Source organism: Petromyzon marinus, chromosome 11 (genome assembly GCF_048934315.1).
Source record: "Petromyzon marinus isolate PM22_M1 ecotype Great Lakes invasive population chromosome 11, UKy_Petmar_22M1.pri1.0, whole genome shotgun sequence".
Classification (NCBI taxonomy): Eukaryota; Metazoa; Chordata; class Hyperoartia; order Petromyzontiformes; family Petromyzontidae; genus Petromyzon; species Petromyzon marinus.
In genome coordinates, this window is record NC_133677.1 from 961,109 (window position 1) to 972,609 (window position 11,501).

Here is an 11,501-nt window from a genome sequence, read left to right on the forward strand (position 1 = left end):
AGTACGGAGGAGCTGTCGCGTGACGTTCGACGCACGCGGCGCAGGGGTCTTGCGTTGTGACGTCGTCGCGCACAGTGACTCATGCGCGGGGACGCGAATGCGTGGGTGGTACCTGCGTGATGGCGTCATCACGCACGTGTTGACCCTGCATCTTTCGTGATGAGGAGCGGCAACATGATATATAATTCATAATTATTACGGCATGTGTGTTTGCATGTTTTGCCACATGTATGTGTGGTTAATGTAGACTTGATGCCTTGTTAAAGGTATCCATTTGGTGTTTGGACATCTTAACAGCTCCTGTTTTATTACGTCAAAGATTAAAGGTGGTTCTTCTATTTTCATCATTCGGCTGCCAAAAAAGGTCCCATAGATTGCAACATGGAATTTGAGATAATTGTGAGGGGTTGTTTATCGGATTAATGAAGGGTTACACGTAGTGGGACTTTCGCGACCAATATCATCCATAATACAGGGTTTTTTGGGTGGGTTAGATCGCGTAAATATATATAAATGTTGTGTCGTTAAACCCGCCACCACCCGACACAGCCAATTAGTAAGGGGTTTGTCACGTTAACAGAACGTGGCCAATCCGTTACTCGTACAGCAACACCGGTTGTGTTATAGAGAAAATCCACAACATTTGCAATCTGAGTACGACGTTTCGCCAGTAATTACAACGAGCATCATCACACGATCACGGATTTGATTAAGTCAAGCGTGGAGATGGAGCGATGAATCAGTGGAATCAGCTCCTGTGCCATCGAGCCGTAAGGATTGTTGCGTTTGTGGCCAGGGTGCTTCTGAAAAAGAAGCTAATGGTGCAGTGGGCCTGACCTTGTAAGATAAAAAAAAATAGATGTATTTGTGTATATGTTTTTTTAAGTGATTTGTTTAGCGTGTCTATAATTTGCACTCCGGTCGTGTTTTTGTATTATTTATTGTAATGTTATGACCTGCCCCACTGGACATCTGTGAAAAAAATAGCTTATATAGCTCATCACATTCCTCCAGTATCAATATTAAGATTCTGAGAGACGGCCTACGACTTGGGGGAGGCCTTCATACAGCAGTGGATAGATGATGGCTGAGAGTGGAATTAGATGGCTGCCCCGTGCAGCAGCAACAGCAGCAGCTGTGTGTTATGTTGGAGGGATGACAATGGCTGTTGTTGTTATTGTTTTATAGTGATGGCGAGGCTGCCCCACAACTCACACAGACGGACTTTGCATGAGTGACGGGTAACTGATAACAGGAGAACGATAACAGCCGAGGCGATAACGGGCACGAGATGACGCGTGAGAGGTGACAGGTGAGATGATATGACAGGCGAATGTTACATCGCCCGACTGTGAAGAGAGCGATGGCTTGTGGGAGAGGCCTTCATCCAGCAGTGGATTGACCATGGCTGCTGGTGACGATGGCGCGGTCTGGTAGTGGACAGCGTGCGGGGTCTGGCACCGCCGTTGCGAATGAACACCGCAGAGACATCCGACGAACAGAGTTTGTAACGCTCATGGCGCGTGTTTTAATAATTTATAAAGTGCCTCTCACAACAAGCCCCCCCCCTCCATACTTACAACAACAAAACCCCTCCCCTTCAATCTCACACTCAAGCCCCCCACCCCCCTCAATTACACTTGCAACAATAGCCCCTTCCACTGTAGGATCTGGGCCACTATAAATGACGAACCCAGGTCGGGACCCCCGTAAGAGACGGGGGTCCCAATGTCAGCTACCACACGCTTGCATTGCTTAGAGTTAAATTACGATATGTCACGCGATCATCACAATCATCCTCATCTTAATCATTGTCATCATCAATAGTATGGTCTTCACCTCTGTGATGGTCATCATCACCATGAGCATCATGGTCATCAGTAAAACCATCCTCTTGATCCTCTTCATCCCGATGGTGGTCATCGTGATCATTATCAGCACTTCCGTCATCACCTGCACCATTTATAATGTTGGTTGACCGAGGTCACTCTTTGCAAATGAGACGCTATCCTGGTCTCTCTTGAGCTCTCGTCTGGTTCAACAACATAAACTTGAACACTTGAACTTTGCCCATGGCCATCCTTATCTTCACCATCCTCACCCCTCGCGCGCAGTAATAAGTTAAATAAGTTAAAGATCAGAGAGGCGACTGACGCAGGTGACATTTACCGCGCGTGGCCCGGGAGCTGCGAGCCCACGAGGGTGGGAGCGGCTCAACCCGGCACCGCCGCTCCCCCTCTCTCCCTGCATTTCCGACTGTCCCCCTGCCCCCCTCCACCCATCACTCTCCCTGCACTCCCATCTCTCTATCCGCTGGCCGCTAATCCCTTCAGGGCACTGCATGTTCCACTCTCCCACTTGCGCACCAGATCCAGGGGGGTCTTCCGTTCCTGTCGGGTGGCAGGACGGGGTTGGGTGGGGTAACAAGTAGGGTGTGGGGGGTGCAAAGGGTCGGGGCACGTGACTCGTAAGTACAGAGTAATTTTTAAAATGTCAAGGTTTTAAATATCCCCTCCTGCAATGTCACCCTCTCTTCATATACGCACAGTCATAAACACACACCACTCGTGCTCCTCCACATCAACATCATCATCGTCGCCGTGTCTTTTCCACAACCTCTTCACCCTCCTCATCCTCCTCTAGAAGTTCGCGTCTCGAGTAGGGCGGCCGTCCCGATGAATACCGCGGTAGTTTGTAAAACCCAAACAATGACGCGCCGTCTTCATCACTCTCAGCGGACGTCAAAGGTCTCCTGACGGCATTCGCAAGAGTGAAGCCATTGTGTGCCATCGTCATGCTCTACTTGAGATAGTTGTGCACACAGCAGCAGCAGCTGTGGTCATCCACTACTGGCAGACGAATGTCACCAGGTCACTCTTGCAAATGGGACTGTATCCTGGCACTGTTTAGTGACGACAAAGACCCCCCGTGTGGCCTTAACAGACTGCTGTTAGCGAGCAGCAGCGCTCCCTATGAGCAGGAGTGTAGCGGTTCGCGCGCTGCTCTACAAACTCGGCGACCCGAGTTCGTCGCGGCCAACACCAGTGGGCCTCCCCTAGGTCGATTCAGCCTCAAATTAATACCTGGTGCGATGTAAACATCGTCGCTAGGGAGACAAAGGCGGCCGGACGTGGTGCTGGCCACCTTCGTGTGACGTGCCAGCCTTCATAAGTGATCGCTAACAGCGCTTGTCCCAACAGTCTGTTCATAGGCTATACGGGGGATCTTTGTCTTTGTTTATCGATATCCTCATCTGGATGAACAAAAGAAACATAATCATCAATCTAGCTCATGATCTCTACTCATCACCATTATATCTGCTCTCCTCGCTCCACTTCCTGATCCTATCTTCCTCCTCCTCATTCCGTCTCAGCTTCATTATCATCATCGTCGTCTACCATCATCATCGTCTATAATTATTGTGTCTCTCCTCCATCCTCCGTTTCATCAATCGTCGTCGTCTTCCGCTACCCGCCGGCTCACCGCGTTCTTGATCTGCAGTCCGGCCCCGTGCAGCACCAGGAGACGCACGATGCGGGGCCGGCCGAGACGGACGGCGTCGTGCAGGGGAGTGTCCCCCTCCTGGGAGAACGAGGGACAGAGACAGGGGGGGAGGGAGAGTCAGGGGGTGCGAGAGTGAGCAAGGAGGGAGAGAGAGAGCGGGGGAAGAGAGTGGTAGCGGGAGAGAGAGGTCGAGTGGGGAGACGGAGAGAAAAAAAGAGAGAAAGGAGAGCGAGCGGGGAGATGTAAGAGAGAGAGAGAGGCGAGCGTGAGCATCAAGTGATGGTGGGGGTGAAGATGAGCGCTCAGCGTGACGGTGGTGAGCCTGGTGGTGGTGGTGAGTGCCCACTCACCCGGTCGCGTGAGTTCACGTCGGCACCGCACGCCAGGAGGTGCTCCACACAACCCGCGCGCCCCGTGCGCACCGCCACGTGCAGCGGTGTGCTCATCGCCTGGAGGGGGCGCGGGGGAGGTCAATGAAGTGAATAAAAAACCCCGATCAGACGGGTGCACAACACGCGTGTGGACGCGGTCCGGGACTGGATACAACTATTCATTTTATTTCTACCAGGCTATCACATATGACAGCTCAACCAATTGGCTCATCATCACATCACAATGTATTGCGACCAGAGGACCCAGTGATAAATCCACGTGGCCACGGGGAGAGAGAGACGAGCAAACTCCAAATACACAGCAGGCGTCAGGGTCGGGGATCGAACCCACGTGACCTCCTGTATTCCTGGCGAGGTAGTTAACATCTCCTAGCCACCGCGACACCCACGGTGTGTGCCGTCCACTGTGTTCCAGGGGGTTCGAGGCCAGGGACTTCTGCTGCTGGGTCAGTGTGGAGGCCTTTCTTGCTTATTTAGAATCAGAATCTGTGCTTAGACTGGAGGAGGAATCCGATGAGCTATGAAGCTTTTTTTTACAGATGTCCAGTAGGGGCAGGCCAGCAAAGGAGGGCGGGTCATCCCCCCCCCCACGACTCCCATCGGCCGTCCATCTGGTCTCCTCAGCGCTGATATTTACGTTACCGCATCAGCAACTCATTTAAGGCTGAGTCGACCTAACGGCCGGCCACCCACGCACACGTGCGCGCACCTTGTCCTTGTCGCTGACCCGCGCCCCGTGCTCCTGCAGCAGCTTCAGCGCCTCCACGCTGCCCCCGCGGCACGCCCAGTGCACCGCAGTGCTGCCCAGCTGGGGGAGGGGGGGGGGCAGGAGAGTGGGGGGGGGAGATTCTCCTTGAGGATCAACGCATCAGCGGGGGTGGGGCGGAGAGAGAAATGGGATGGATGAGGGCACGAGGTAGGGAAGGAGGATGGAAGGGAGGGATGGGGGCCTGCGGGAGGGGTAGGGGCCAAGGGAAGGGATTGTGGACTCGACGGGGTCGGATGGGCCGCGAGGAAGGGATGGGGTCCAAATAAGGAATGGATCCTAGGGATCGATGGGGTCCGAGGGATGGATGGGGTTTGAGGGATGGATGGGGTCCTAGGAAGGGATGGGGCCTTAGGGGGGCCGTACCCTGTCTGTGAGGTCCACACGGGCCCCGCTCTCCAGGAGGCGCTTGATCAGCTCCTCGTGCCCCTCCACGGCGGAGCGGTGCAGGGCCGTGCGTTTCAGCTGTCAATCACCACCACCACCATTACATCATCAACATCATCACTACGATCTTCATCAGTACATCATCATTATCACTACTATCTTCATTATATCATCACCAACATAATCCGTCATCGTCACGATGATCTTTAAGCCGCACTCGCTAATCCCCTAACTATTAATACACCATCATCATCATCACGATGTCTGCGTCTCCTCGCTGCTATTTATATTCATTACCAGTGCATTAGCCATCGTCTATATACATCACAATCATCTTCATCATCTTCATCATCCCGTCACAGATATCATCGTTACCGACTCTCCGGCGCGCGTTCGGCTCCGTACCCCGTGCTGCTCGGCACGATGTCTGACGTTTCACTTGTCATATCAAGTGCCCAATTGGCCTGAAACATCGCGTATTATTTACTTATATTGTTCCCCTTGTCAGGCCGCAGGCACGCGCGCCTCCGTTTAGCATGGGTGGCTACGTACGGTGGCAACGTAGGGTGCGAAAGAAGTTCAACATACATACACACACACAGACAACAACAACAACAACGTTATTGGCGAACGCGTCGAGTGCTGTCGTTGTTGTGCTTTTGCACCACTGCCATGGCATCCATCCCGCCAGCCCTCTCACCTGGTCGCAGGTGTCGGGGTTGCCCTGCGCCTCCAGGAACCGCTCCACCGCCTTCAGCTTGCCCTCCGCAGCGGCGCGGAGGAATTCCTCGGGGCTCACGGGGCCCTCCTGGAGGGGGGGGGGGGCACGACAGGGTGATTGGGTCAGGTTTAAGGGTCACGGCGAGTGAAGGTCAGCGTCAAGGTCAAGATCATGGTCAGGCTGAGAAGAAGTCACCTCCTCTGATTGGGCTGTGTAAGGGTTAGAGTCAGGGCCGGAGCGTGGCTCAGGGTCGGAGCGTGGCTCAGGGTCGTGGCTCAGGGCCGGAGCGTGGCTCAGGGCCGGAGCGTGGCTCAGGGCCGGAGCGTGGCTCAGGGTCGTGGCTCAGGGCCGGAGCGTGGCTCAGGGTCGGAGCGTGGCTCAGGGTCGGAGCGTGGCTCAGGGTCGGAGCGTGGCTCAGGGCCGGAGCGCGGCTCAGGGCCGGAGCGTGGCTCAGGGTCGTGGCTCAGGGCCGGAGCGTGGCTCAGGGTCGGAGCGTGGCTCAGGGTCGTGGCTCAGGGTCGGAGCGTGGCTCAGGGCCGGCGCGTGGCTCAGGGCCGGAGCGTGGCTCAGGGTCGTGGCTCAGGGCCGGAGCGTGGCTCAGGGCCGGAGCATGGCTCAGGGCCGGAGCGTGGCTCAGGGCCGGAGCGTGGCTCAGGGTCGTGGCTCAGCAGTGATGATGATGAGTGAGGTCACCTCCTCGGGCTCGGGCTCGGGCTCGGGTTTGGGGGGCTCCTGGAGCTTGCGTTGGGCGCGGCGCCGCCTGCGCGCGCGCGCCAGGCACACGGAGCCCCCGAAGGACTCGATCTCACGGCGCAGGTCCCCCGAGTGCTTGCGGGTTCTGTCTCCATCAGCCTGGGGGGCACGGGGGGGACGGGGGGCACGGGGGGCGGGGGGGGGAGGAGGAGACGAGGTATGACAGATGTCTGATATGTATATATGTATTTATATGTATTTTTTTACACAAAGCACAACGTCCAATACGTCAAGCGAATGTGGAATGTGCAACGGACAAACGCGTAGCGCGCGTCTGGGATTAAGTGAGGTGATTAGTTGTAAGACCTTGGGGGGAGGGGGAGGGTGAGAGATGATAATGATGACGACGCGGGGATGGAATTCAAAAGTGGAGCAGTGCGAGGGGAGGAAGCAGAGAGAGATAAGGAAACGCGGGGACACTGAGACACGGAGGTGGTGGGGACACGGAAACGCGGGGACACTGAGACACGGAGGTTGTGGGGACACGGAAACGCGGGGACACTGAGACACGGAGGTTGTGGGGACACGGAAACGCGGGGACACTGAGACACGGAGGTTGTGGGGACACGAAACGCGGGGACACTGAGACACGGAGGTTGTGGGGACACGGAAACGCGGGGACACTGAGACACGGAGGTTGTGGGGACACGGAAACGCGGGGACAAAGTCCGTGCACCAGCGCATACCTCGGTTCCACTCGAGTTGGCAAATATTTAGCGAGATCAGTTTCTGTGCGTGGCGAGTTGAAGCGGATTTTAACTCGACAGCGTGCCGACTGAAACGCGACGAGTGGACGACTAGTGGACGACGAGTGGACGACGAGTGGACGACTAGTGGACGATTCCCTCCTCAGTGCTGACATCTCGCGCGGCGCCAACGAGGAGGATATTTGCCGGTCTTGGCCACGGATTCAGGCGCGGAGACGCAGAGACGGGAGGGTCAAGCGGGACACTTTAAGAGAGACAGACGCGGAGACACGAATACCTGGGGGACACGTAGACACAGAGAGACAAAGACGTAGACACGGGGACCTGGTGGACACGCAGAGATAGAGAGACAAAGACATGGACGCACGGGGAACGCGTGGAGGCAGAGAGACAAAGGCACAGACACGGAGACACAGGAACACGGAGACACAGGGACCTGGTGGACATGTAGACACAGAGAGACATAGGCGTAGACACGGGGACCTGGTGGACACGTAGAGACAGAGAGACAAAGACGTAGACACGGGGACAGAGAGACAAACCTTGACGCGGCTCAGGTCACGGGTCACGGGGGGCGCCGCGGTCTCTCCGTTCTGTGGAGACAGAGACACGGGGACATGAGACACGGGGACATGAGGCACGACGAGAGGGAGATGGATGAGAGACGAATAAGGGAGCCGAGGGGGGAGGGGGAGGAGGAGAGAGGGGGCCCAGAGGGACCGGGCCCTCGCCGTGTACCTGCGTGAGCTGCATGTCGCTGTTGTTGGGCTGTACCTCTGTGTGTCCGTCGCGGCCGCTGCTGCGTCTTTTATAGGCGTCGCCCCCCCCCCACTCCTCCTCCCCTCCACAGCCCGAAATGCTGGGCCCGGGGGGGGGGCTATTGCATCACGGCAGAGGTGAAAGCGGGGGGGGGGGCGCACGGGAGAGAGAGGGGGGCGGGGTGGGGGAGGGGGTCGCGGCTCCAGACGACGCGCGCTCAATTTAGGAGGCGATGATGTCAGCGTCACACGATCCCCTTGGTCCCCACTGACCCCCACTTCCTAAAACAACCCCCTTATCCGCACCCCTACCCCACTCTCCCACCGGACCCCCCCCCCCTCCGGGCCCCCGGAGCCCCAGGGGTCCCACATGCCACGCATCCCGGTACGGTGACCGCACGCTCAGCTGCTGCTGCTGGCGCAACAGCGCTCAGCAAATCCTCTAAAAAAAGGGGACAAAGGGGACCGGGGTGCTATCCCCTCCTCCGAAGGGGTCAAAGCCATATGATGTACCCCCTCAATTAGTATCATTGATAGAGCCCCCCTTGACTGATCCACGTGAACTCTTTGGGCTACTACACACGGGTCCCCTTGGAAACTCCACGTGGACCCCCTTCCTGATCCACATGACCCCCTGGGCTACTCCACGTGGATCCCCTTGGCTACTCATTCATTTGGTTCATTATTAAAATGAAAAAATAAATATGCCGCACTTCCGATTAGCATGTTTGGCAACGTAGGGTGCGAAATAAGTTAAACATACATTCAACAAGTGTACTCCACGTGGCTACTCCACAGGTAAGGCAGAGCTATACAGCTCTCTTTGAGAAGCGAGTTGGCTATCACAAATGATAGCTCAACGAAGTGGATTATCACGTGGATATTTATAGAAGCAGCCAAATACTCTAAACGCGTGATGTTGATTCTAAGCGTGATGTTGAGTCTAAATGTGGAGGGGAAAACTGGAGGACCCGGAGAAAAATCCACACGACCACGGGAAGAGAGACACGCAAACTCTAAATATACAGCAAGTCGTCAGGGTCTGGATCGAACCCACGACCTCCTGTATGCCAGGCGAGGGAGTTAACATCTCGCTACCTCGGCGCCCCCGACGGGAATCTGGGATTGGGGATCATTGACGGAGGGGGATCAAGGATTGGGGGAGAGGTCATCAGGGATGACTCAGCGACGCTGGCGTCATTGCGATCCAGTCCGTGATTAACAGCAGTAGCACGTGGTTCTAAATTAAGTGCCCCCCCCCTCTCTCGTTCGCCCCCCTCTCCCCCCCAACCGCCGTGACCCCCACTTCTCAACCACGTGGATCCACGTAACAGCACCCCGCTGCCACGCGGCGCGAGTTCCATCCACGCGGAGCTGTCGGCGATGGTGTCGCGCAGCAGACACCATTTGTATCCGAGACCACGTGGGGGACCCCAATCTAGGGGGATCTGAGACCCCCGAGTGGTATTAGGAGACGCCGTGAGGATGGAGTCCCAAGGATCTGGGGGACCGGGAGGATTAAGGGGTACTGGGAGGCACAGGGGCCCCGTGCGTCCCGTAAGCAGGCATGGCTCCAGAGAGAAAAGGAGCCTCGTGTCTCCATGTATGGAGCGGAGAGACGGAATGTGACAGCTGGGCGTGCGTAATGCTGCGCGAGACGCCCAGCGTGAGACAGACACCCAGCACCACACACAGACACCCAGCACCACACACAGACACCCAGCACCACACACAGACACTCAGCACCACACACAGACACCCAGCCCCACACACAGACACCCAGCACCACACACAGACACCCAGCACCACACTGACAGCCAGCACCACACACAGACACCCAGCACCACACAGACACCCAGCACCACACACAGACACCTAGCACCACACACAGACACCCAGCACCACACGCAGACACCCAGCACCACACAGACACCCAGCACCACACACAGACACCCAGCACCACACACAGACACCCAGCACCACACAGACACCCAGCACCACACACAGACACCAAGCACCACACAGACACCCAGCACCACACACAGACACCCAGCACCACACAGACACCCAGCACCACACACAGACACCCAGCACCACACAGACACCCGGCACCACACAGACACCCGGCACCACACAGACACCCGGCACCACACAGACACCCGGCACCACACAGACACCCAGCACTACACAGACACCCAGCACCACACACAAACACCCAGCACCACACAGACACCCAGCACCACACAAACACCCAGCACTACACAGACACCGAGCACCACACACAGACACCCAGCACCACACAGACACCCAGCACCACACAAACACCCAGCACCACACAGACACCCAGCACCACACACAGACACCCAGCACTACACAGACACCCAGCACCACACAGACACCCAGCACCACACACAGACACCCAGCACTACACAGACACCCAGCACCACACAAACACCCAGCACCACACACAGACACCCAGCACCACACACAAACACCCAGCACCACACAGACATCCAGCACCACACAGACACCCAGCACTACACAGACACCCAGCACCGCACACACAGACACCCAGCACCACACAGACACCCAGCACTACACAGACACCCAGCACCGCACACACAGACATCCAGCACCACACACAGACACCCAGCACCACACACAGACACCCAGCACTACACAGACACCCAGCACTACACAGACACCCAGCACCACACACAGACACCCAGCACCACACAGACATCCAGCACCACACAGACACCCAGCACTACACAGACACCCAGCACCGCACAGACACCCAGCACCACACAGACACCCAGCACCACACACAAACACCCAGCACTACACACAAACACCCAGCAGCACACAAACACCCAGCACCACACACAAACACCCAGCACCACGCACAGACACCCAGCACCACACACAAACACCCAGCACCACACACAAACACCCAGCACCACACAGACACCCAGCACCACACAGACACCCAGCACCAAACACAGACACCCAGCACCAAACACAGACACCAGCACCACACAAACACCCAGCACCACACAGACACCCAGCACCACACACAGACACCAGCACCACACAAAAACACCCAGCACCAGACACCCAGCACCACACACAGATACGCAGCACCACACAGACACCCAGCACCACACAGACACCCAGCACCACACATAGTCACCCAGCACCAGACACCCAGCACCACACAGACACCCAGCACCACACACAAACACTGAAAAAAGACAAAGATCCCCCGTATAGGCTCGACAGAATGTCGGGACAAGTGCTTTTAGCGAGCACCTATAAAGGGCGGCACGGCACACGAAGGGGTGGGTGGCCAACAACACGCCCGGCCGCCTTTGATTCCTTAGTAGCGATGTTTACACACCGCACCAAGTACTCATTTGATGCTGCGTCGACCTAGTGAGGGCCCAGGAGCAGTTTCAGATAATCGTCACTGGTGTAGGCCACGAGCGGGTATGGGACTCGGGTCGCCAAGTT

General features: G+C 56.7%; 1 protein-coding gene across 1 annotated transcript; it reads right to left on the reverse strand.

The window, feature by feature from the left end:
• Positions 1-394: 394 nt before the first annotated feature.
• ANKRD2 (ankyrin repeat domain 2) lies at positions 395-8,034 on the reverse strand. The gene is made up of 9 exons (XM_032952485.2): positions 7,969-8,034; positions 7,773-7,823; positions 6,464-6,622; positions 5,750-5,857; positions 5,029-5,127; positions 4,606-4,704; positions 3,855-3,953; positions 3,484-3,582; positions 395-2,390 (listed from the first exon to the last, which is right to left on the reverse strand). The coding sequence occupies exons 1-9, from the start codon at positions 7,981-7,983 to the stop codon at positions 2,307-2,309; spliced, it is 813 nt and encodes a 270-aa protein (XP_032808376.2). The 5' UTR covers positions 7,984-8,034; the 3' UTR covers positions 395-2,306.
• Positions 8,035-11,501: the final 3,467 nt, after the last annotated feature.